Source organism: Pseudopipra pipra, chromosome 5 (assembly GCF_036250125.1).
Source record: "Pseudopipra pipra isolate bDixPip1 chromosome 5, bDixPip1.hap1, whole genome shotgun sequence".
In the NCBI taxonomy this organism is placed as follows: Eukaryota; Metazoa; Chordata; class Aves; order Passeriformes; family Pipridae; genus Pseudopipra; species Pseudopipra pipra.
In genome coordinates this window covers 63,527,458-63,555,352 of record NC_087553.1, presented here as the reverse complement: position 1 = coordinate 63,555,352, position 27,895 = coordinate 63,527,458, and the positions used below count along the sequence as shown (strand labels likewise).

The following is a 27,895-nucleotide window of genomic DNA, read 5'->3' as shown; positions in this document are numbered from 1 at the left end:
CAGGAGGAATACAAAGCACATCAAAGCAATTTAACAGAAGTAACTTGGGAACTTTTGCCTCTAGATGTTGTTGAAAAATGAATAAGCTCGAGACTAAGTTGTTTGCTTGAATTAGTAAAGAAAAGACAGGGAAAGGGGGGATGTAAGTTGTGCTCCAATTTAGTACACTCTAAGGACAGGAGAATTCCCTCCTCTTGGATTTCTCTCCTCAGTTCTGAATGGGGGAGGGGGACATGGAGAGGGAGAGAGAGTGCACTTGCACAAATGTTTACATGCCCCCTTTAGCAGCAGTGATGCTCATCAGTAATCTCTACTAAATCCTCCTACTGAAAATAATGGTTTTCCCTTATTGACCTCATTTTCCTGACCCAGAGTTATACATGCAATCACCAAAACTAATTTCTTATCTGGTACAGACATAACATTAAGCATTACAATTAGCTAAAGGAGCAAATTAGCATTAAAGTAGATATGACAAGGCTACAGGCCCACAATACCAGTCAAAATTCATTAAGTTCTTCACCAATTACTGTTCAATGAAATCACTCTACTCCCTTTGATTCATTAGTAAACAGAGACCCACATGCATACAAACTGTTCCCTCACATGTATCCATAGAGCTGATGACACGGGAAATGCTGCATAAATCAGCAACCTAAAAGTTGATTAAACAGCTTCCCTGTACACAGCTCAACAGAACTACTACAGTGTTCTCCATTATATTTAAAGTTAGATGTCATTCCTTCACTCTTAAATAGGAGCTTACAGCAATCAAATGAGAAATTATTTGCCAAAATCATTCTTTCCCTTATTAATATTGAAGGATATCTGTCCTCAGAAATCAAGATGCCCAAATAGCATCCTAATGTAGTTTTTCTCTTTAAATATGGAAACAGATGCCAACAGGTAAAATTTTTTCCATTTTACTGACATTTTAACATTATTATTTCACATGTTCTGCATTGCAAATAATGCTTTTGTTTGTTTCCACACAGCAGAAGTATTAGGATATGTACACATTCAGAAGGTCTCTGTTTGGCAGTAGCTTTTTCTAAAACTCTTGCCAGACAATCTTGGGCATTTTGTGCTGCTGCATAATGCATTCTTTGGGCATGTCCTTCGACAGCTATGCTCCACAGACACTTCTCCCCCCAGAGGCAGAAAATTATCTGAAGATGAACTACTAATACTGTTACGAACAACAGGAGACAGTAAAACCAGCTTGACTTAAAATACCACGAAACTAATAGAAAGTTCATGAAAGAGGATACTGAGATAGAAAAGAGCCAGTGAATCAAAGAAAGCCAGGCCAGTCAAGAAAGAGAATTAAGCTCTCCTGTATTAGACCTTTAAATAAATCCTGTATTGCTTTTATATATTGCAAAAGCAAGCATTTCACACGTACATTTGTAAAATCCCACTGTGAACTAAAGAGATAGAAAGCTTTGTCATGACACAGCCTTGAAGTGTCTCTTCACTGCTACTAACCATCTTGGAATGCGACTACCTTCACACTTCCTCATACACAACTGGATATGGAATTTCCTGAGGTGATCAGGGCAGCTGTTTTGTACCCTTTTATTGCCACACAGCCTGAGCAGCTGATGCACTGCCCTGGTGCCAAAGGTTTCTGAGGTGTCAGGTAAACCATGATTTACGTGATAATGACTTTTTAAAATTATTTGTCATAATAACAGTTTGTCAAAAGTACTGCAATTTGTTTAAAAAAAAAAAGAAAAGCCCTCCCACAGCTTTCCACCAAAAACGTACACATGAAAAAAGGCAAAACTAAAATGAAGTGATAGCAACATTATTTTTGCTTTTTCTGCAATGCATTATAAATTTTTAGAATGTTTTAAAATTCCATTAGGAAAAGAGCTATATTATTAAAACTGGGCACCATGGATTCAGATTTAAATGAAACTTGGCCAGTGCCCAAAAGAAAAAAAAGCCTTAAGTAATCCACAGTTATTCTATGCAGGATACCATGGGGTGTTTCAAATAAAAGAGAGTGATGCCAAGGTCATGGAATGCAGCTCCTATGATCAACCAAAAATAGATACCAAGCTCTACACCCTCCCTCATAATTAAAATAGGAAAATTAATCTAAACATAAGCAGGTTGAAGCTAGACAACCACATTATTCTACTTTAGCATTAAATCACTGCCATCCATGCGAAAGAAAAGCTGCAGCTCAGTGAGCGAAGCTGTCGCAAACTGTACTACAAATAATTTGTATGTTAAAAAATTATATGAAAGTATAACAAATGAATAAAAATAACCAACTGGTGAATTTATCTAGTAAAATTTACTTACCAAGGCTTTTTGGTTTTTCAATTGTGGCACACAAATTACAGACAGCTAAGATGGAACACCAATCAATCTTAGCTTTGCAGAAGATGCAGAGACAGTTTGCAGGGCTTGATATGAAACAGAATAACACTTAACCCTGGAAATGTGTTTACTGTCATTAGACTGAAGTCCAACTAATCTGATGAGAAGTTAAACTGCTACATATTTCACCTTTTCTCCTTCAGACAGTAGCATGTAGCTCTTCATTACAGTGCATACAAAAAAAGCTGTTACCTCATCTTTGCTTTCTGTGAGTTTATGTCTGAGTTTCTGCTTTTATTTCAAACTGCATTTGAACTTGAAAATAAACTGAAAATAAAGAACTTTTTGTAACCAAGCCTGATTAAAATAAACCACCTCTTCTTCTAAATACTTCAGAATTAACTACTAAATACACAACTATTTCAAGGACTAATATTTAAAGATATTAAGATACTCTTCCTGCCTTCATCTGAAAATAGTTCAATATGTCTAACAAAGAACACTTTGCATCCCCTCAAGTCCTCCAAAGAAATTTAACAGTTCGAGGTGACTTTCTGTCATGGTTTGAGATAGCCCCAAATTCCAATCCTCTAGTCCTAGCCCCTTCCCCATCTCAACCTAATGTGGGATGGGCTTTTTCCAGACAAAACACACTAGGTTGAGATGGGGAAGGGGGTTAGGACTAGAGGATTGGATTTTGGGGCTATCTCAAACCATGACACTTTCACTAGAAGTGATCATCAACTGCAAAGCCAAGCAATTTCTAGAATAAGGTGCTGATGTGTGCACTCATGAGTTGCTCTTGTTTACCTCTGTAATAATCAAGGGATAATATTAGAATTTTTTATGTTGACATCAAATGGAGAGAGACATTAGGCTAAACGACTAAGCTTATATATTGTACAGCAAATATTAATTACATGGAAGTATTACAAGGTGATAATAGATTGGAAGGCAATACAATTCCAAAACCCCTGCAAATCAAATATAGCTAGATGCTTCATGGTGAGCTAAGTAAATAAAATATCAATTTAATATGGATTTACTATCAGTAGCCTAAAGATACTCATAACTTCCAAGAAGAGACAGACATAAAAGCAGCCTAGAAGTTATACTTTGTAGCACTCCTTCCCCAACACACGGCCAGGCCAACAGAAGTACTAAAAGGATTAATTATCCCTCTCTGAGTAAGCTTCCTATCTTACATGGTAAAAGTCTTTAGTGACATCTCATCCTTGCTTAGCACAAACACTTTAAGAGGAAGAGATCTACAAGTTTAAAGAAGATACAGAGACAACGTCACGATAACGTCACAATAATGTCACAAATCAGAGAAGAGACAGGTGAGAAAGCCACCTTCACAGAACAATTCTACCCCCTACTGAGAGGTTGGCCAGAGAAAAGGGTTGTAGAGGAGATGTCACCCTCTCATCCAGCAAAGAGTCTTCGGGCTGTCAGAAAACTGACAGGCATCATAAGCTTTGCTGTGTAAGCAAACGTGGCTTGGTCTGGTAGCACTATGGCAGACAAGCACCCTGAGGTCAGGAGACATAAACCAACTTTCCTCCTGCTCAGTCAGGGTCATCTCGGGCAGGCTCACCTGGAACCAAGCCAGCCCACAGTACTCTGCACTGTTAGTCACTGCAGCCCTTTTTGCTTTAGAAAACAAAGCAACTGCTAAGTCTTCCCTTAAAAAAATGCAAATTGCTTTACTAATGACACACTCTAGAGTCAATTACAACACAGAATATAAAGAATTTAAAAGCCTTATTTCTTTTCAAAAGTAGTAGCTTTAGCAACTCGCTTGTAACCTCTTTAGAGACAGCACACACACAACTCGAGCACGCATTTGGCTGGCAACCTAAAAATGTTCCCTTCTCCATACGGGGATTACATTAGAATCTTTCATGGATTCTTCTCTCCCATCCTCCCCAGGAAAAGCATGTCAACCTATGCCAGAACATCCACAATACACAAAACCTGGCTCTATGTCCTGACTGAATCAGGCTGCAGATTTGTAAAGTTACCTCCCTCATCAAGAAAAAAACCATTCTATTAGTGGGTATTCTGAGCAGATGTGACTAATAGTAAATGAAGTCTTTCCTCAGAAGCATCTTCCATGAGGGGTGTAATTAATTGTTTTTCAAAAATAATCTCCATTTTAGAAAGACAACAGCTTTGCTAAAAGCTTCCATTTATTCACCTCTAAGGAACCAATCTGCCTGCCAGTGCTGGCAGATGGAAAAGTATGAATTTATGGAAACAGGTCCAAAAAAGACCAGGATTTTAAGGAGAGATTAAAAGATTTTAACTTAATGCAGCAAGTAAAGAACAATGCAATACAGATAAGACAGATGTGTGCTAAAACATGAATTATGCATATATTATTATTACATGAATATATAAAATTATAAAAAGCAATGTGCACCTAAGATTATTTCAAGAAACATTAATAAGGAAATTACCTATTGAACAGAAATCATAATTCTAATTTCAGTGACTAAGTTTCAAGAAGAGCTTGGAACTCATCATGAACACAGCTCATCTGTCACCATCTTAATCTACATAATTGAATACAATCACATTACCATCAACCTAAATAACGTAAAAAATATATTACCTACATAGCACAAACTGTGTCATTTGGTTGTAAAAAGCCCCAACTCATTTCCATGACTCTCTTTTTTTGTTTTATAGCAATAAAACTTTCCTTATGACTAATTATTATGTAAGAATATTAACTGGCTGGTGATTTCTTATGTCATTCCACAACGTTAGGAAACCCAAGTGCTTATTTATGTTTATGTAACAACAGGCCATGTAGCACAGGCAAGACCACCTGCCAAGGTCCTATAAGCCTTCCACAAACTAGCTAGGGGACTTGGACACTTAGTTCAGGAGAGTTGCTTATTTAGCTCTCTTAACACTCGGGTTGGGTACCCATTTTAGGCTGATGAATCTGTTGATTCCGATTTACTTTTGGCTTTTTTAAAGTTAAGTCTATGCATTTTAAGAGCTAGAAAGGATTTTCTTTTTCCTCTGTTGTAGGAGAAGACTGGTGAGATCAATTTTTCTTCTCAAGAAGAACAGCATTCTGTTGGCATACTCTAGTCAAAAGCAGTAGTTACCTACTCACAGATAGTCATTGCAAGATTGAGATATTCAAACACAGACTTCTCAAAGATATTAAAGGTTCTATGTGTAGTTAATTACAAGATTTCTATCTGCATTATGTACATTTCTATTCATAAATAGAAAAAAACGTATTTTCTTAAATCTTTTTAGTATCAGTAGCTTTATTCTATTTTATATTAATGAAACATGTCAATGTTTCAGTCTTTCAGCTTAAAACAGTCTATTAACATAGTTAACTACCTGCGGGTCCGTGGAGGCTTTGGTGGAGGAGAATCCTGTTTCTCAGCATCTGAAGAACTTACAGCATTCTCTGTATTGTTTTCATCCTGATTAAAAGAAAAAGGGTTTTTTTTTTACTCATGGCTGTAAAGCTGATACACACAATATTTGAACTGTGAAGTTCAAAGATTCATAATAATACTTGACAATAATATACAACAACACAACCTATTTTTGTCTATCATATAGAGATCACTTTCAAAACTCTACTAAGTGCAAAATATTATTCTGTATCTTGTGTATCCAACTTCAGATTTTTCTGACTAAAGATTTTGTTCTGCTTGTAATTGAATAATCTACTGCAGAAAATTCTCAAAAGCTGATCTTTCAGGTTAGTAGTGAGCAAGCTTTGTTACACTCTCCCAATTATTCATACTGAAAGCATTTATTTTCCAGTCTAATTATTTTCGCTTTTACAATCACTCCACTGGAGATAAGGCTCATCTACACTGTAGTACGAAAATGAGAATTTCAGCTACTGTAAAGTGACAAGTGAGTAAGATATAATGCATTGATCTAAAACACTTTGAAATCATCTCTCGTTTGTGTACAATGAAGTTTAATTTACTCAGCAAAGCATGAAGATTTTAATTTTGCTTTAGGAGGACCATAAATATAAGATATATTTTATATACATATTTATTTATAAATATATGTATCCATACACACTTCTATGTATATACATATAAAATATTGTTGTGGGTTAGCCCTGGTAGGCAGCTAAGCCCCACAAAGCCACTCACACACTCATTTCTCCACCCCACCCAGGACATACATGTGCCACAGCCAAAGATCCAACAAAACCAAAGAAGACCTTAGTGTTATCTTAATTTAATGCCTATTTTACCTAAAGGCTTTTCTTGTAGGAATTCTCTTTCAAAAAGTAATTTTGAAAAAGAACAACAAACATCCCAAATCAGTGTAATACATTGCAAAGCAGAATACCAGGTTCATGCAATAGGGTCTGCCATCTGCCAGGCTACCTGCTCAGACTGGTGACAGAGACTGACCTTCTTCAATCTTACAAAACAAAAGGGAATTCCCTGTTAATTTCTGCTTCAAATGTGATAGTTGCATTTCAATTCAGTGAGTAATTTCTGCTTTGGAAGACAAACTACAAGTAAGTTATCGCAACAGCTAACTAACCTCACTTAAATTTAGATTAATTATTTTAAAGTTTTTAATTTCTATTGCTAGTCTTAAAAGTTACCATACCACTGTTGGCTACTGTGAAGAGTCTATTATCAAATTCTATTCCTCAATGTACTAAGTGGAGCTTTACCTGCAAAGAAAAAAATTAAATCTTTTGATCTTTCTTACTGTTTTTCACCAACCTCCCCCCTTAACTTGCTGTCAAATACAATATTGCACAAGTACTCCAGCAGAAATACCCTATTGTTCCTTAATAAATGGATTGTGTTAGCCCTTTCAGAGAAATTGCACAGGGAGTTCATTGTCCTGCTGACCACTAGCTGTAACTATCGAGGTTTTTTTGGAGTAAGATTCAATTAGCAGATAAAAGCCACTCACATTTAAATGAACACAACTGGAGCTCCCACTACTGTCAATCAAGGTTGGTTGGTTTTTCACAGAATCATAGGAGTTTGGTTTGTGTTGGGAGGGACCTTGAAAGGCCATGTAATCCAACCCCCCCTGCAATGAGTAGGGACATCTTCAATGAGATCAAGTTGCTTAGAGCCCTCTACAACCTGACCCTGATTGTTGCCAGGGCTGAGGCATCTACAGCCTCCCTGGGCAACCTGTTCCAGTGTTTCATCACACTCATCATAAAACATTTCTTCCTTCCATATAGCCTTGCTTCAGCTCCACAGCAATCAAAGTTTCATAAGGCAGAAAGATAATAGAAAGAATGAGACTTCACAAGAGTTCCTCCCCTTGACCATCAACTTCTCCATCCTACATCCGATCAGAAAAGTCTCCCACTTCAGTTCCACCAGCACAGATTTCTTATTTATGCACTCAGTTTTCTAAAGGGTATTGGCAAGGGAAAGGGTGTGCCTGTTGGCTGTGGTGCAGACTAACTTGTCCAGAAAACAAACCAGCAGCTGCATCCCTGTCCTCCTGTGTTTGTAAAGTAAAGTGTTTGTGAACAGAATGTTTCCTGAGATATGCTTTTCTCACAGGCGGAAGAAAAAGCTTATTAAGGAAGCTAACATATGTCAAAGCTTTTTAAAACTCCATGTATACAGTAAGAAGTTGTTTCTAGCTGAGATAGCAAGAAGTAGCTGAAGAGGCATTGCCATTTTTGCCTCTGGTAATAAAAGGTATGGATACACCTTACAGAAATGTGTATAAACTCAAATATCCAAGGCACATACACAACCACAGAGTTTACAAAAACAATTACTTGGAAAAAAACAATTTAAACCCCCAAACAAACAAAAAACAACAGAAAATCCACACACAAAATGGTACTTTAAAATTTAACCCCAGAAAAGTCAGTGGTTACTGCAACTTTGTACACTGGGAAAGCTTCAGGTAGATAGGTGTTCAGAAGTTTTCATCTGTGCATTAAGTTAAACTCCATATCCATTCACTGTTTTAGTCACATTAAATGAGGAGTAAGAATGTTATAGGAATTACTGTCACCAAAAAAAGAGGTACTTCACTACTCTTGTCTTAATTAGCTCAACAGATTGATGACTTTGTTTACTTTTAGATAAGCAGATGAAAGATTTTTACTTCAAAGGTTGAAGATGATAAAGCTTTAAAGCAGTAGCCAAATGCACTAACACACACAGGAAAGAAGAGAGTACTCATATATCAGTGCTGCTGTTACTACTGGCTCTCTTCTTGTTTTTGTCCAAAGAAATGCTGCTGGCTGAACTCTTAATGCAAGGCTCTTACTTGTTTCCAGTTCCATGCCACAAGAAATAGGGAATAACTGGTATTTTGGGCACCCTTGAGTGATATCAACTCACAGATTTCCCTGTCGTATATCAAAAGAAGTGAAAAGGCAAACAGGCAGAAAAACTAGCACAGAGTAGAAAAGAGGAAGATCAACCCTAAAAGTGAATATAGGGTATCTCATTGGAATGACCACATCTGTTGAGAAGAGCAGATGGCAGTATTAAGAAAAAGCCTTCCACAGCCCTCCTAATCACAGCTTATCGACATCAGTCAACACCCTCCTGCTTCTCTAGACAGATGTTGCACTCTCAGGCAGAATACAGTTTTTAGAAGTATCAGCTTAGACAAACCAGGACAACATACGTAGTTCACATATGAATTTTTTTAAAAATGGATTAACAAATGTGCAATTCAGTGAAATAAGTGCTCAGTGCAGCACTCTGCTTTCTTACAGAAGATACTTATCCTACCCTGGCAGACTTCTCACTACAACAGAAGCATCAACAATAGATGGTAAGGTAAACAAAAGAAAAAGATCTTTCCCCAACCTTTGTGCGTATATGCATCAAATACTCAACAGTGCAAGAGTTTCAATGTCCTCGCTGAGGGAGCAGCTACTGAGATCAATGTTCAGAGCTAAGAATTTATAGGTATTCTATTAAATCACACATAAACAGAAATGTGTGCATAACTACATATGAAAGACTACATTAACAGAGCAACTCATGTTCCTGTAGTAATGTAGAGAAACAAGGAATTCTCATGGCAGATGCAGCGTCTGAATTCAATTTGCTGAAGTGACCTAAACTGTTATCATCTCCCAAGGGTGGGTCTTTCTCCCTATGGCTGAATAACCAAAGACAGTTGTCACTAACTTCAAGCAAATAGAGGATCACAGTCTTAGACTGAGATTTCACACACACTGCCTACAATGCAAACCTTTTGCCCAGGAATTGCAATGTATAATTTTTTTTTTGGAACTTACAGTGGAAATATTTAATGTCATTCAGAAGCTCTCTGTACTGATAAAATACTGGCACATTTACTGCAAAGACTCCTCCAGAAGTAATCCCTTAAAAGGAATTGAGGCATTCCTTTTGCTCTTATAATAAAGCATCATGGGAATCACTTAGAATCAGTAGATAAAATGAGAAATATTTCAGACTGAAACGATGCACTCAAGTGACTCAGATTAAATAAAACATTCTAAGCACAAGCAACAAGATAAATGTCACTGAAGACATATATGATTTTTTAGAATGCTATGATGGAAAAAGTATCTTTGCAAGCTGCAAAACAGCAAAGAGAATATGAACAGCAAGGTCTTTTGACTTACAGTTTCTAAACCACTAATGTTTCAAATGTCAACATTGTTCTTATAGCAGCTGATTCCTCCATGACTTCTAAAAGTGCAGTCAACCACAGCAACAGAACTCTGTCTCTATTACAGCAAGAAATGCAAGAGACACTGGAGAGTATCAGCAATGCCAGATTTTGGAGAAAGTGTTTATTAACACAAGGTTCTACTTGTGGATAAGGGTAAAACAAGGACTTGCAGTACTGTAACATGCTTGTTACTGTCAAGAGACAAAATTTAATAATAAGTATTTTTGAAGTGATAGTGAACTTGGTTGTTTGTTTTTTAATCAATTTTCCTTTTCCTACATCCAATCAGAACATCCAACTTGATGGAATTCCATCTGATTCAGACTTTCCAAGATAGCTATGGCTCGCTTCAGATCATGAAGAAGCTTCTCAAAAAACTCATAAGATATTTTACTGACACAAATCTGACTGATATCTTATCAGATGATCAAGACTAATCAGCTCACATATGTTTCAAAGCTTCCAAACACAACACCAAGTGTTATATTTTCACAGCAGTACTAACAAAACCAATGATGGCAAAAAGCACAGTTATTGACTTCAAATACATGACAATATGATCAAAAATTTCAGTGTGAAAGGGACTGAGTGCAAGACTGTTCCAATTAAATTTTTTGGAAATTTAAGAGTACTACTAAGGGGGGGTGTGGATAGTTCTAATTATCAAATTTAGCATCTGAATTATTTTCTTATCAGAGAAAAATTGCTTCTGAGTAGCAATTTTTCACTCTGAAATTTGACTACTGGGGGGACTGTTGAAAGTACTGGTATCTGAGCAGAGCTTTTCTCATTTCATTTAATTTCCACACTTAGTATTATTTTAAGTACATTTGTAGTTCTATACATTACAATACGTATAACTCTATGGTAAGAGTATACAATTACTATAGTATATCATATATGCATTCTCTACATGGTTTCGAATCTTTCTATCAGATCCTAACAGAAATTCTAACCCTGTAAGTCTCTTTTCAAACACTGCATGTCTTGTTGTTGACTTTTTAGGTTATTGTTTCCAGCAGGGCAAAGCTGGCAAGTTCACAGGAACACACATTCAGGATTGTGTCTGAGCTACTTCCCTATGAATACTGTGCTTGCTGCCAATCAGATTAACTTTTTACTGTGATGTTACTGGCAAGCCCTGCTTACAAAGGCCTCGGTAACTCAATTCATTCCAAACACTGCTTGAAATGAGAACAGCAATTGGACAACAAAACCATGAAACCAAACCCTACAGAGCACTCCAGCTCTTCAGAGTATTATCAAAATAGAATAAATGAAACACTTCCTCTTCAGCCCCGTAGTATCTCCTATTTAACTAACAGTAATATATCCAAAGTAAGCACATTATTTTATTTGGAATTGTTTCCACTGGACATAATTAAAATCCTTCACATGTTCAAGATTCCACAGTTACTGTAGCATCTGCAGGCAGAGTAAGATCTGTGAAGGAACCTTAGAATATTACATTGTATTTAATAAAGTTATTTGAAAAATTCCTGCATCGGAATCAGCTTTTAAACTAAGATACATCCCAGAACGCTTGTTTGGTTTTTAAGAGAAAGCAAACTAAAAAATTTCCAGGGAAAATCAGACATTATATACAACAGATACTACATAACACCCTCGGAGAAAAAAAAGGGAGTTTTTTCAGAATAGCAAAACCACTGTCTCAAGTAAGTTCTCAGAGTTTTAAGAATCAGGTTAAAGCTACCAAGAAAACATTAAACGGCATATGTGAGGTAAAAGACTTTCTTAAACCAGTTAATTCCCTGAAGGCAAATTTCCTAACAAATGGACAATAGCAAATTAAAGTACCAAATTTTTAGATACAAAAAATTTTTACCTATGAGACCTTTTTCCCATCAAGCTTTCTGCAGAAATACTCAAAGCTCCATCCAAAGAACAACCTTTGATGTTTGTCCAGGTTTTTAATGTTTGAATTCTGTAATATACTTTTGAGATAAGCAGACTTGACCCGCAGACAGTATTCCAGTTGCAAGGTACCCACACAATGACATTACGTTCCCTGCTCTTATTAGTTTCCAAATAATTGCTAAAACTCTATTTCCTTTTCAACTTACTGATTACAAACCAAGATTATATCCAAGAAAACTCAGAACTCGAACTCCATCACTGCCATTCAGAGTTGGTATTTCTCCCTGTCTCACCTCCAGGTACATTACCCACCCATCATCTATTTGCTTTTGTTTTATTACTCAGCCAGCAAATCTCTCAAGCTCTGCTAAAGAAAGCACTTGCCTTTGTTACAGAAACAGTATCAGTTTGTTGTGCCACCGCCTTACTCATGTTCTGGAATACATAAATAAGTAATATAGTATATATAGTAATAAGCAAATAAAAGACCTTTTGTGATTCTATATAAGAGCACAGACACAGGTCAAATGAAAGTCAAATAACCAAAAGATACAGTAGACTGATCTACCTATTATTTTATGACCAAAACTCAAGTAACTAGAAATCCCTTATATACGAAGCTAATAAATCTGCACATTCCAAACCCTGTCATACTCATTCCTCAGGAAAAAAAAAATTCACATATCAGCTTAATCAAACTTGTAACTAATAAAAGCAGCATGCCCTATCGATATTTCATTTAGTCCACAGGCTTCTCGTCATGACTTAAGATTCCAGAAGTGTTGCATTAACTGATATAAATTCTTAGGAGTTAAGAGAAGGATGTATGGCTTTTTTCCAAGAATGAAAACCATTACAGACTTCCTAGAAAGCACAGTAGAACAGCTAAACCCCTAAAATTAAAGCAATGCTTGTTAATAAAAGCAGATTTAAAATTGCTTCCAGATATTTCACAGGGTCCTGAAGTTACTACTCATACTCCCTTCAGAGACCTGAGGAATCTACAACAATTAGGTACTGAAGGGACAGATAGAATCACTGATACACAAAACACAGTCAGGGATGAAGGATGATACAGAGTTCTGGATTGTGGGAGAGAAAGAACATATCGATCCAAAAAAGTCACTTTTCATATAGTGCCCAGTAGCAGACAAGAAGACATACCTAAACATAAAATAGGGAAAAAAACTAAAGGGGACATGAAATTTAAAGCTAAAGTACAGAAAGACAGAAAAATCCTCAAATACTGCGATTACCAATGAAAACCACTATTTTTTCCACTTCTTTTCTCCTTTATTAAAAGGATAGAGCACGAAGCTTCCTGAAAAAGGCATTTTAAACTTATTTTTCTTTCCCCCAATATATTCCAGTGCAAACAGTACTTCAACACGACATCAGAACTCAGTAAGATCATTCACTGCTATTCCTGCTCAACTCTGTCAAGACTGTTGGGCCAAGTCAAGGCAGAAGCAATGTCATTCAATACCCAAGTCTCAGGTGAAGAATCCGATTAACACCTGCTTTAAAATTGGGCCCAACACCTCACTGGGGGGAAGGAAGAAAAAACTTCAGTAAAGGTTTTCCCCTTTAGGGAGTTTAACCTAAACATAGATCAGACAGAATTCACCGATATACACACTGTGTGTGTTAATTTATTTTTATTTGTATGCAAACATATGTATATGTAGGCTGGAGTTTTACTTTTCACTTGCTCTTCATCACACTGTTTAAAAAGCAATTTGCAGAAGGTCAGCCTTTCCACAAAATTTCATTTGCTGTCAATATATCAGAATTGGGCTAAATACTGACAATTCAAGCAACAGATCAGCTGACAACTACTGTCACCTCACCAAGGAAGGGCACATTTCACAATTCAATATTGAGTTAAGAGTCCTCCATTTCATCCAGACTATAATTCTTTTCATTTCTTCCCCCACTGCAAATGCATTTGGTGTGTATTGTAAGTGTTCCTATAATAACCTGACTCAACTTTTACAACCAAGTCCTCAGTGTAAATTGAGTATAGACCAGCTGTCCCTCCTCAGCAAAAACCATTTGCAGTTCAAACAAGTTCTCTATGTGCCTTAACACCACTGAACACTTATCTTTAAGAACTAGACTTCACAGGAAAATCTTGATCAGAAGGTAACAGCTACAGCTGATTGAAATTCATATGGGAAAGACACATACCACTCCATCTGCAATCTTCCAGTCTGCACAACTTTCATATTTTTGCAGTTGCTTTTCAAATAGTTGTGCTATGGCTCGATGGACAAGTTCATACTGCTCCTACAATAGATTACCAGAAAAAAATTAGTGCACAAGACCTTAACAAAGAATAATGATATATTATCACATTCATTTTAAAACAAACTATACCTTTGTCTGCACTGCAGAATGCCTTTGTGTCCTCATTTCCTGTATTAAATTAAATACATTGAATTCTTCTGGTATTTTCTGAAATACAGAAGCAAGTCAATTAGATTAACATAGCTGATTGCCAGAAAAACAATACAAAAGCTGTTAGACATCCAAAAACCAAGTCTAATTTCATAGTTAAAGCTAATCTATTCTCTCCACACTGCAACTATTAATTTTTTTTTAAAAGCAACTCTAAATTGACATTTGATTTGGACCAGAGGAGAGCATTTCAAGTATTTTCAAAATGAGACATTCAAAGTCATTAATATGATGTTTCATTATCTAAAAATCCCAGAATGAAGTTATCTCTTCATATCTGAAATATCAGTCTTTAGGAGCTGCAACATTAATCAGAGAGACTAAGAAAGTTGAATTTGAAAAATCACTTCATATTGAAATATATTTTTTAAAAATTGGAATTTTATAGTGACCTTTTTAGATAAAAACTCACTGTTAAAGGAAAGTAAGTTCATACTAAAGCATGAATGCAATGAAACTAAACATCCAACCTGTCAAGGGAGTTCCAGAATGTCATAAACATTTCACTATTTTAGAACACTTGGAAGCTCAATCAATCACAGTTATGCAATTACAGAATGCCACAAAACTTTTAAGATTCCTTACCCCAGCTTTAAGTAAATTCCATGTATAATCTATGGCACAGATGGCTCCCGTTCTTCCACACCCTGCACTATGAACATAAACAGTTATGTGTTAGAAATTATTTTAGTTTGTTAAAAACACACTCTAAGCTTTATATTTCCAGAGTCCACACTAAAAAAAAAAATTATCCAAATCCCTCAACTATCATTTTAAGCTCACTCAACCTGACACTATGGTGTGTCTTAAAAACAAACAAACAAAAAAATCAGCAGCGCAAAATGCAAAATGGAGCATTGAAGTTTTTAATGCAAGTTTTTCATAACCATTTGGAACAGCGCTCACAAAAGATGCTTCAGTGCTGACAATTTTATTGCTCTCTCTTTCATCACACTATTACCAGTTACCACAGTAATACCACGGTAGTTAGCTTCAACGGTAGGGATCTTGTCCAAGCTTAATGACAGACATGTTAAATGGCAGAACAGAATATATTTAAAGACTTCTTGCATTTTTCTGATTTAGTATTACATCTATATTTTCTGCTCTTTAACTAAAAAACATAAATATCAAAGTTATAAAAATGGCAATCAACTATCACGTTTATTTCTCCTAATAGCATGAATTCCCCCATTTTACACATGAAGTTATAATTCATGCGTATCTACTACATTATAATTACACTGTTGTAAAGAGCCAACATTTACAACTTATTGACATTCAAGAGAAACAGGACAAAGTGAAATAGATTTCAGTGCTAAGTAAGTTTTTTATGGGTTTAGATCTCAATTACTTAAGAGTGACAAGTTAAAAAAGAATGCAGCTAAAGTCAGTACACTTCTATGCATTTTAGGAGAATAACTAAACTCTAAAGAGTTTATAAGCCCCAACAACTGACATTTCCTGGCTTACAAATCTGAATTCATTATTTTCCTGACATAATACATGAACTTTTGTTGCTTTAAAAAGCATCAAGTATCATAGGCAAAAATTTTCCAGATAAATTATCAGAAACTGTGAATTCACCAAAATATCTTCACAGCAGTTCAGTTTCAAGTCCTTCTGTCAGCCAAATTTCAGGTCAAGGATGAAATAGTTGCTTAGAAGCAAAGACTTCCCAACTGGAAACTACAGTCTACCCATTAAAGATGTTTTTTGTCATATTAAAAGACAGAGTTCTTAGTGATGCACCTGCTCTGTAGTCTCTCCTATCGCGAATGGAGCTTTCACTTCCATAACTGATTTGCAATCATCTTCAAGGTCTATTTTGTCCTCATGAGGATTTACATGTCTTAAGAACCACAAAATGGTTTCCCTTTCAAAGGCTCATTCTTTCTGATTGATATTCTGTCTTAAACTGAAATAGAAGCAAAATCTCACTGTGGCATCAGCTTTAAGAAAATGAAGGCTGTATGATTTTAAAATAAGTTTTGACTGAAGGAATTTTTTTAAACTGAACTAAACAAACAAATTCTGATTTAGAACCAAACTAATGCATCTCATACCAAAAGCCTAGACTTCAAAAAACAAAGACGTACATAAATTTGAAAAATAAATATATTTAATACCTGCAGTGTATGCAAATTGGTACATCTTCATGTTCCTGGTATTCTCTCATCAAGCTGATCATGTCCAGAATAGAATCAAAAGACGAAGGGACATCATGGTCAGGCCAGTTAACATAATGAAATTGGTAGACACTACGAGTCTCCTAAGGGAGAGGCAGGGAGAAAGGCATTAATCACAACACACATTTCAGTGTGCATGAAAGAAGTAGTTCTATGAACCTTCACTTATTCTGTGGACAAGCAAAGTCATTTACTGTATTAAAAATACTTACAGTTTATATTACTTTGAAAAACAAAAGAGGAATTCTGAAGTAGTATTTTGAGGGCTGCTAATGCATAAGAAAATGAACTATGGGACAGTTCAGAGAAGCCCCTCTATTACATGGGATAAAGGACCCACAAAACTGGACCACGTTAAAAGATTCTACGTCTTTGCAGTCATAAACTTGGAAAGGGAGAAAGAAAGGGAAAGACCACATGAAAATTTCTTTTTCTAATTGTACTTTAGTAACTTACATTGGGAAAGAAAAGGCAGGGGGGAGGGAGGTGTTGTTTTGCCATATTACAAAATACAGTGTGTGTGCATGTGCTCACGCCCAGAGAGAAATTAAGAAAATGAGAGAAATAATTAAGACTGTATTTAAGTATGGATCACGCAACAACCATAGGTACACTTTTGTTCTAGTAACATGAGCTACAATAGTACTAAAGACAGGGTAGGAAGCAGTCTTTAGAACAGCCTAGTTACTCAGCTACTTGAATCCCTGAAAATCCTCTTCCTCATCATTATCCAATGATAATGATATCCACAGCTACCAGTAGAACTGGTAGTCAGTTCTACTGCACCTTTCCATGCTGTGGTCACATCTCTGGATTGCAGTACACCCTTCAAAGTAATGTACTGGAGGGCATGAATTTTCTGATCAGTGTTACAGGCTACAAGTTTCAAGACCTAAGCTACCTTCTATTTAGTTATTTAAGAAGCAACATAGCAGCCTCTTGAGCATGGAAAGTTATCTATTTTTGATGCTTGACTTTTCCCAGACCTGTGGAAATGCCATAGGGAGTAAAAACTAGAGACAATGCAGCCTAAGAAAACCCACATTTTAAAATCCAGATGATTATGTAAAACCAAGGTCATCAGAAAAAAGGAAGAATTACAACTGCCTATTAAGGTCCATCAAGAAATTTCACTTAATTACTTTTAAAAAGACCAGTGATTTTTCACATTAGCAGAACTATCAGAAAAAAACATATCTGAATTTGGTTTTTATATGAAAATGGAAAATTAAAAAGAATCTTCTTAGTCCTTTTTTTACTGCCACTTTTAAGCTAAAACACCAAAGTTCTTTCTTGAATATAATCAAGCTTCAGTCAAACTGATTTCCTCTTGATAATAAATCAAAGTGTAAGGCAAATTCCAACAAGCACACAGACTTTACCCAAAAAGATGCTAACTAGAAGAAACAGGATTTTTTTTACAAGTTTGACTGAGTTTGTCATCATATTTTCAATTGGATTAAACAGTGAAATTCTCCTAGGGTGGCAGAAACTTTTTAGTTGTTACCATATGGTCTTTAATAGCATAACACACCTTAGGATAAACAAGAACATACATAAAAGACAAAGAGTTTCACTACTCTTCCCTTATATACTAAGCTTATAACATCACTTCTAAACTTTATGATTTATACACATGCAGAGTCACCATCTAAAGAAGGGAAGATATTTTTATGAGTTTCCACCATTGTATCTTTTTAGAGACCTTTGAGCAATCATTGAAGGTCAGACCAGAAGTGACCATGTACTTACATTTTGAAATTCAAGTAATAATGTTCTAATGAAGTAATCTGTTCTTGCTTGCTCAGCTTCCTAAACACAAGAAAACAGTAATGAATTGGGGGAGGGGAATCAATATGCAGCATACAGGATATAACTAAAAACTCCAACTTTAAACTCAGATGCCCTTTTTCAATTTACTGGTTTTGTATCTATGATTTCCTCAAGAGGGCCAATAAAAACATTAACATACCAGCAACTAAGTTTGCTACATAACATGTGTGAAAGAAGTTCCTTTTACTTAAAAATGTGAGTTTTGAAATGAATGTCTAGTCTGCTCCTGAAACCATCAGTAAATCTTGTAAGAATATTTAAGTATCTCTTTTGGTTTATTTCTCTATACTTTTAATTTAGAGATTGCCTTCCACAGCCATCTCTCTATAATACTTTTGCTGTGTAAACTTCAGCTTCTTATCACTATCCTGTGATATCTTCTTTAATTTTTTTCCCTTTTCATTATTTTCAGTTAAGGGTGCATCTGAATGAATCATTAATTTTCTTGGTTGTGGCCTAAAAAGCCTGGCTTCTAGGCTCACGGAATTTTCAAATCTGCCTTTGGAATACCAAGGAAAGTTTATACTGCAGACATCAAACAATATTGTACTTAAAATATCAGTAACATCAGAATTTGAAGATGCCTTGAAAAGCTTAGCATTACAGCTACCCACAGAGAATTTAGGAGATTGCATATATGCTTTAATGTATTTCTTTCTCCTACTGGGAATTTACCATTTCTCATAAACAATTGCAACACCTTGTGGGTTTAAAGGAGATGGTGCATAGCAACAGAGCCCATGGACACTTGTGGACCTACAGGTAATACATTCTCAGCTGTGGCCAAGAAATCAATTACACCATACACACAAACCCTTTTCTCCAATACCACTAGGTACAGGGAAAAAACAGCCAAATTTAAATCAATTTAAGGTAGGACAAGGCTACTCAGACTTTTTACAGACTAAAATTTGAAAGTATATATATTTCCTGACAAGATGAACTTGAAGTGTACTTAATTCTTGGTAGACTATTTCAAAGTAGTATTAATAGCTCAATAAACTGGCATGTTAGCTCTCTCTGAACACCTTAAAACACTTCAGCTGGAAAACAGCAGCAATTTCTGTCCAAACCCATGTAATTTATTTAAGAAGTAAAAACCAGTTTTGAGATCAATCTGGAAGGGATCAATTCCACTCTTTTAGACTATGAACAGCTAAGGCCAATGATGAACTCCAGTGTAAAAAGTTCCCAGTAAGATCATTCACACTAAGGAGAGCCATGCTCATCACTTCAGTGCCATGTTTCATTCCCACCCTAACAGTAACTAACAGCACAAGGTAGACATTGACTAAACTACTCTGTGGCAAGATTAAAAATAAAGACACGGGGAAGTGTTTTCTTCCAACAACATGATGCCGACGTCAGAAAGAGCAGGTGACAAAAAGCAAAACTCAAACAAAAAATTTATCAAATTAATCATGCACTGCCTGATTTATAAAAGTATGGACAATCCAGAGACACACTCAACTAAGGAAGTCTGTTTGTCCATTGCTAGAACCTGACAAGTACAAGGAGAAGGATCATCCTATACATGGTTTCTCTGTTCTCTTCCCTTAGGTCATTAGGCTGTCATTGAACACAAGAGATGGGCTGGATGGACCTTGGTTTCACCTGGAATGTGATCACAGCCCTAAGAGCTACAAGCTGGACAAACAGGCCAGAAACACATTTAAAGCAGGAAGGAATAAAGAAACATAAACAGGTGTGGACAAAGGTAAATTGGATACTATCCCACACCTAAGGAATGCTGATCATTTTGATTTTGGTGGCTATGGTCCCACATGCCATATTCTCACCCATACCCTGAGAACCTCACAATTAATGGAGTCAGTTTCTTCTATTTCCTTTTGTAAATGGCAGTTGCATCATGACTTCTCTTACTCTTACAGTTATCCCTTAGGAATCCTTCAGGAAAAGACTGAGACCTCATGGTGACCCACTACTCATTTTTGTTTTGATTTTAAAAGCAACAATAGAAGACATTTTCATTTCTCATGCACCTTCAGAACATGCAAGTCATAACAGACAAAACAACTGCACGAGTATTTGATTTCTTGAGTATGGTACAGACATTCAAGACTACATCATGTAAAGCTGAAGAAGTAATAACTACAAAGATATAAGACCAAGGCACACAGGTTCCCTACTTTAAAAAAAGAAAACAAAACAATCGTGGGGGGTTCAAAAAAACCCACACAGCTTAAATGTGCACATTCCTTTGAGAATCCTTGTGTAAAATTTAGTACTGAATGATAAGAAAAGCACTTCTTTTATAATATAAACCATTTGTTGAACATTTATTTTAAGGTACAAAAGCACTAAATCCTTACAAAATTAATTTACAAAGCTTCATACTTACACAAGAAACACGAAATGGTCCAAAAGTTACAGCTGCTTCTCCATACAGAGGCCAGTAACGCTCACATTTTTTCTGTTAAAGCAAAGAATTCTGATTTAATTCATGCGTAGCACTGAAGGATGATGATTAACAGAAGCAGAGCAGACAAAATGATAACCCCGAATGCCTTATTCTGGACTTCCTTTAAGATAGTAAAATAACATTTCTTTTGGATAACAAAAGGAAAACAAAACCAAGACCCCAGATGACCAGTAAGTACAGCCAAAAGACACTATGTAAATTAGGACGTGAACTTCACGTCTGCCTACACACATGCACAAGCTTGCATCAAACAGAGGGGAGCAATGAAAGCTTAGTTTTTCTCTGAAAGCTGGGAATTCACAATCCTGGACCATTTTTTTTTTCCTTCTAAGGTCATAAGAATAAAGCAGAGAGATTTAAAAAAAATTGTTTTTGCAGCTGTATCAATTGACAGGAAATTCAGAAGGACTCAGGATTTTGATAGTTGGCCCACATCCCACAAAGAGCAAGACACGTTTTTTCCATAGTGACATGACCAGAAACAAACCATTGGTACAGTTCTGTGTACAAACATATATTTCACTGAGATGACACCTAAATAATAAAGTAACACTACAAATGGAGTAAAGAAATGCAGACTCATTAACTGTTTCCTATGGATAGAAATGTAAGGATAGGCATTCTCATTCCATCTAACATATTAATATTATTACAGTTATGGATTTGGCATATGAAGCTTCACCAGTATTGCCCCACACAAGCACAATTCATTCAGTTTTGCAGTTAGGATACATACCCTTCCCATTTCAAACTCTCGACAGGCCATTACAATTATCTGAAAAGAAAAAAAGATGTTCCAAGTCAGCTGGTTTTAGATCAAGTAACTTCAACCAACACTTCCCTACTTGCTTCTATCAGGAAGATACTGAAACTCTTTAATTAGCTACTAGGGAAGAGACTAATTAATACTATTTTCCTACCTGCATAGGCATGCTCTGTTACTTCTAAAAAAGTAACAAAGTTTCATCCTTCGCAAAATCTACATCACTAATACAACATATTAAGGCTACTTAATTCAAATTCACTGTAATCCTGTACAAATTTTATTTATTCAGCCTGAATGTAAACTCTAAACTTAATCATAAAAATATAGAATCATTTGCCAACTGGAAGAAACATAGCTATATTTGCTTAAAGTGACACAGATGGCATAAAATAGGAGCAAACCCCAAAAAAAAGCACCCAAAAAAGGACCAAGAATTAAAATTCTTAAGTGAAGCTATTTTTGATACATTACTGTGAATAGCACAATAAAAATGCACCAACAGGTAAGCTATTTGTTACAGTAAGCCATGATTTAGGTGCTTGATAAAACAAAAAAATATTTTCAGAAATAATTTGTTGAACATATGCAATTTTAACAGTATTCCTGAAAATAGCTCTTTGTAAATAAATAGTTGTAGAATATACAAATCAGTAAGTAATCCCAAACTAGCATAAATAGAAAAGTAAGTGGGGTTTTTTTGCTTCACATGCTGCTTCTGTATTTGATTTTGTCAGTCCACATAAAGTCAGAGTTGTAAGGTCTCCCATGGGACAGATGTAACCAAGCAAGAACCTATTCATAAACACGAAGAATTTAACATTCATTCAATAAAATTATTACTTGGAATTTACATTGTTAAATTGAATAAATAATATTAATTACATATAGAATGCTATTTAAAATAAAAAAAACAAGATTTGGGAAGTAAATGAACAAGATCACTGTCAATATTTTTTGGTAATGAAAGTCAACTTGGGCAAAAAATAGACAATTGCTATGCTATAAGGTAACACCCAGTTTTTCAGTAGGTACTTACAGCAACATTGTATTCCCATATCATCCTCCAGAAGTCTATGACTGTATTGGCTAAGGGTCCCTGCGTAGCAACGTATGCTTTTGGCCCATGGACTCCCTGGGATTGCACAAAGGAACCATTAATGTTTATAAAGAAAATTTATCTGCACTGAATGAAAGAGGCTTTCCGTTATAATAATGTAAAATTAGAATATCCTTTTTTTGATATACAACAGGAAGGGTGAATATCAAACATGAGTCCCAATTACACTAGTGGGAATTTTGCTGGTCATCTCAAGGGGGCCCAAGATTACAACAGCTACAGCACTGCCAAAGTCTGTCACAGAAAACAAGTTTCTGTATGTTCTGTTCAGATTCTGAAGATTCCCTATAAGTCCTCATTTTTTTTCTTCAAACATTCAGTAATGAAAATTTGAAAATCTTTCTGCTAAAAAGCATCCTGTTGAACAAACTTAAGTTTCCTGCTCCCACTAATACATTTAAAAAATACAAAGTTTTGAAATTTGTTTTATATAAAATCTTGAAGAAATTAATATTCAGCCTTTCAAGCTAAATATTCAAGCAGGGAGAATTACAGGAATACCTGTTTCTGAATAATAAATGCTGGGTAAAAACATCAGAATAAAGTACAGAGACAGCTCAAGACATTAATACTTTGAAAACAAAACTGGCTTTTAGTCAAATTCTGGTTTTTCTTTTAGAATGTTAGTCATAATTCCATTGGCACACTTTTGCCATGAACAGCAAGAAGTGTGTATTAATATACACATTTTGTCAAACACCTCATTTATAGTCCCTAAAAACAGTCTTAAAATGGGGTATTTTTATCACTAACAACTGCATCTGAACACAACTGCATCTCAATTTTCCTATGGTATAAATTTCCAATTTGCTTGCCTGCCACTTTAAAATAAAGTATTTTATATTTTCACTTAAGAGTAATATCAAAGCTTTAAAAATTGTGTTAGAAATGGCATCATGTTTGCAAATTTATTCAAGTCACAATAAAAGAATATCTTCCCTCACAGCTTTAAATTCTCATTTTATACTCTATTATTAAAACTGCACTGACACAAAATAAAAGCCAAAAAAGAATTCAAGAACTGTTAAATTAGTAATACATACCTTAATGAAGTTTGCATTGATGTAGTCTGAATCTTGTGGGGGAGTTTTTAAGGTCAGTTTAACTCGGCTATGATCAACTAAAAGGAAAATAATGGTTTTTTTTAAACAAGAATTACAACACAGGTAAATGAGTATATAACAGTAAATACAATATATATACAGTACATTAAAGAACATTTCCCAAAGGTTAGTCACATAAGCAAGTCAGTTCATTTAATTTATGAATAAATCAACTCAGGTAGAGATAAGCAGAGCAGCTCCTACTGCTATGTGGTGCTTCTGATGCTCAAGTTCACAGGGTACCATCTCCTGGAATTCCAAGAATGCATCATTACAAAGAGTCAAAAATCAATTAATCAGAAGCTATGAAAATTGTAGTTAATTGTTGCTACACAACATTAACACAGATCATGACGGTCACAATTAAAGGCACACTTATGGAAAGCAGAAAGAATAAAATGCCAGTGCAGAGTTAGTGCAGCTGGCAGGTCTTAAAGTCTCTGCCAAGGAGTACTTTGTCAGGTATTACAACATGAAACTTGACTGGGGTTTATTGCTCAGGCACAGACTGACCTCTATCCCCCAAACACTGGGCTGGGCACTTTGCTGGGGCACTTCTGAACTAGAAAGCAGCAGATTCCTTCATTTAAGGGGTTTTGACATGTCAAGTTTCTGCCTCAAACATTATTGACTGACTCAGAGAAAGCTGCTTACAAAAACAGCAGCTCTTTGGAGACCAAAATCCTCAGCAGTCTTAAAAATAGCCTTATTACTTGTTGACAGAATAAACTAAACATTTTGGTATTCTTTTTGGCATTGAAAAAACCCCCTGCATCTTTAATACTTGATTGTTACTAAAAAGGGGTAGGTGGTTGGCAGGTTCACCAGTCCTTCCAGCTCTTGTTGACAACAATACTTCCTAGCTATGACACAAAAATCATTCACTCTATCTCTACAATAGAGGTTCCTTTAGTCATAAATCCAGATAAGAAAAAAATTATCTTCAAATGGGGGAACAGAAGTATCTGCAGAAACAGCATCTGCTCAAGCAATTTAGGCTACTTTCTGCTCCCAGGGTCAACTCCTCAACCACAGAACAGCTGCTAAGCATTTGATTAGACCTAAATTCAAGAAAAAGAAACAAAGAACAAATATATTTCAAAAGAGAAAATATGGTTAAGTTGGGGGTTTTGTTTTGTCAAAACACCACTGATAATAAAACAATGAATCATGGCCACAAGAACTACATGCTAAGAGTAACTTCTATATAAAAAGGTCTTTCAAAAAGCTTGCAAGATGGTGAAATTTTTCTGCCAGACTTCTTATAACATGCAAAAAAATATCTGTGTTAAAATGAAAGGCTTCCTAAAAAAGCACAAAACTTTTAGATCACAGATTCTAAAGACAACACACTCACATAAAGGTCTAGAGAAATCTAAAACCCATTAACTGTATTACACTCTGATACATAGAAGGTTAAAGCAAGAACACTCTCTAAGCATGCAGTACTGTCACAAGCTTTATACTAAAAGCTGCTTTTAAGTGGCAGAACAGACTAATTAAATTAGCAGGCTAATGAGGGATCCTATCTTCCCAGCCCAGTAGATCCAAAACTCTAGAGCAGTTTTCAAATGTCAACATTTCCAGCCTGTCTTTATGTTCCACAGCTCAGCTGCTACAGAGCTTTAGGTCTGGAACAGAAGTCTCCAAGAAAAAATCCATTGCAGGTTTCAGCTTCAGAAGATTAAGTGCTTGGATACTGTCATGTAACTTAAAGGTTCAGTTCCCGATGACTAAATGGTTCTTCAGGTGACCAGTGAACATCATGTTTCATTTAAATATCATTTAATATGGCTTAGTAAACTGTAACAGAAACATGCATCTTTTACTCTGAAGCCAGTGTTGAGTTAGAACCAATCACTCTGGTAGCAGTAGCAATTTCTGACAAACATAGCCCTAATCTCTGATTAAGTTACAAATGTACATTCTTTCCTGGATTTACGAGAGATAGGCAAAGTATCATCACCTTTCTCCTGGTTCTTCTCATTTCTGTCAAGCTGGTCTCCCATCAATTTATTGCTGAAAACCTTGGATGTTTGAAGACATTCTCACTGTATGAGTGAGAACTGAAAATATGCCTTCAATTTTCCTCTATGTCAGCTTTGAGGTTCATTCATTTCCCCACTGTGAGCTTCAATCCCAATGACTCAGGTTTTATTTTCATGCAGATGAAAGATATGCAGATCTACTGCTCTAGTTGCAGCCATTCACTACTGTAGTGCTACTGTCTCCCCAACAGCCTGGGTGCTACCATGATTTTGCTGTTTTGTTCATGATCTACCAAAATGCCAGGACAGAAGAAAGAGTATAACCACTGCTAATAAGATGACAATAACCACTTCCTCTCTCTTTTCACTCCATCTATTAAACACTTCCTCCCAACTAAAAAAAACCCGAAACAAAGACAAAAACATCAATGATATTTAATTATTTTGCTGCAGTTCAGCTCAGTGACACACTACTCTTCAAGATGTGATCTATGTTATATGTACATCCCCCAGCGAAATCTAAACACATCCGTATTTCCTTCTCAGCGCAGCAGCAAGCACCATGCCCACCTTGCTAAACAATCTAGGGCCTTGGCTTTAGGCTAAAGTTTACTGCTCGAATTGTTGCTCCAAGCACTAATAAACAGTAAAAATTTCAGCACTAGAAAAACCCAGCACACAGGTATACAACAACCTTAAACACAATAATTCACTGGAGTTTATTATTAGAACACATTTTGAAAGTGAAAGCTAATGATGCCTAAAACCATTTTCTACTGCAAACTAGTTGTAAACCTCCTAACAATTCAGAGAAAGCTGAGCAGAGCAAAATATACCTGTTGCTGACCTGGGAAGCATAGAAGCCTTTAAACTCACTGTCAGCTGTTCATATCAAAGGGCATGGTAAGAGCTTCAGAAATGCACGGCCTCATGAGCTACACAAAGTGAGCTTGGGACAGACAATCTTGTAATTTCAGATCACTGATCTGTCATATCCACACATTGGTGGTTTTAAAATTTAAATTCTGTTCTGACTCCTTTCTATGACTTTTCTATGCCTACACATTAACAGAATTTTATTTAGGCTCTAGCAAAATAGAAACTAAGTTAATCCAGCATTGAAAGTTCTTCAACACCATTTGTAGGATACAAACAACCAAAAAAAGATCTACTTTACTTCAAACTTACAGAGCTTTAAGGCTCTGTAAAATTTCATCTGGAGTTCATGCAGTTTGTTTTGTACCATGAATAACGTGCTTCTAAGGAAAAAATACATTAAGCACCTTGCAAAGTTCTCAACTATTCTGAGCTGAAATGAAAGTGCTGGTTTGATATGGCTTCAGAACCAGCACTTTTATCTTCAGGTGATACCTCTCTCAAAATATAAAAATGTTCATTCACTTTGCCTTCCGAGTTAAAAATACAAATTTTAAGAAGGTTATCTTTCAGTAAATTATCTCCAATTTTGCCTTTCAGTAGTAACTAAATAGTAAAATTCAAAATACATGAAGAATAACAAGCACTTTCCTTTGTCTTCTATTAACGTGTAAATCAGACTTACATGGCAATATATCCTTGTATCTATTCTTTTTAACATTTTCTTCTTTTTCTCCAGTGGCTGTTGGGTAGATCTTCTCTGTTCTGTATTTTGTTGATAATCTTCTTAACCTCTGAAATAAAAGATTCATTTTAAAGTCTCAACAAACATCACAAGGTATTAGTTTCATTGATGAAGAAGGTCACTCAGGAAAAAAAACCCTCTTCTCTTCTTTTACAATATTCACTGTGATGAAGTTTAAAAATCTAATTATGCAGTACTTTTAGCACATCAGCAGTTTATAACCAAGCTGAAATTAGCTCTATACATCATGAGACATGGAACTTTGGAAAAGCCACTATACTTGTCTCTCAGGTACAAGGTACTTGCAATTAAGATGAGTGACAGGAGGTCTGCTGTACTCACAACAGTATGTAATTTTGTTCTCCCCTCCATCTATTTCAAATCCTAGACATTTGAGAGAGTCAAAACCTCCGATAATAAAGACCAGCCCCTGCCTTTCAGAAACCTGGGAAATAACAAGAGCAATACAGCTTTTATCATCCCAAACAAATT

General features: G+C 35.7%; 1 protein-coding gene across 2 annotated transcripts in view; it reads right to left on the bottom strand.

Moving 5' to 3' along the window:
- The window catches only part of PTPN12 (protein tyrosine phosphatase non-receptor type 12), a 70,269-nt gene that overhangs the window by 10,900 nt on the left and 31,474 nt on the right, over positions 1 to 27,895 (bottom strand). For both annotated transcript variants that reach the window (XM_064656406.1, XM_064656405.1), the window contains exons 2-12: positions 27,344 to 27,452; positions 23,735 to 23,811; positions 22,611 to 22,706; positions 21,545 to 21,583; positions 20,728 to 20,799; positions 18,285 to 18,344; positions 16,473 to 16,615; positions 14,929 to 14,995; positions 14,263 to 14,340; positions 14,074 to 14,172; positions 5,710 to 5,795 (exon numbers count right to left, since the gene is read on the bottom strand). In XM_064656406.1, the coding sequence (XP_064512476.1) occupies positions 5,710 to 5,795; positions 14,074 to 14,172; positions 14,263 to 14,340; positions 14,929 to 14,995; positions 16,473 to 16,615; positions 18,285 to 18,344; positions 20,728 to 20,799; positions 21,545 to 21,583; positions 22,611 to 22,706; positions 23,735 to 23,811; positions 27,344 to 27,452 (926 nt within the window). The remainder of the gene's footprint in view (positions 1 to 5,709; positions 5,796 to 14,073; positions 14,173 to 14,262; positions 14,341 to 14,928; positions 14,996 to 16,472; positions 16,616 to 18,284; positions 18,345 to 20,727; positions 20,800 to 21,544; positions 21,584 to 22,610; positions 22,707 to 23,734; positions 23,812 to 27,343; positions 27,453 to 27,895) is intronic.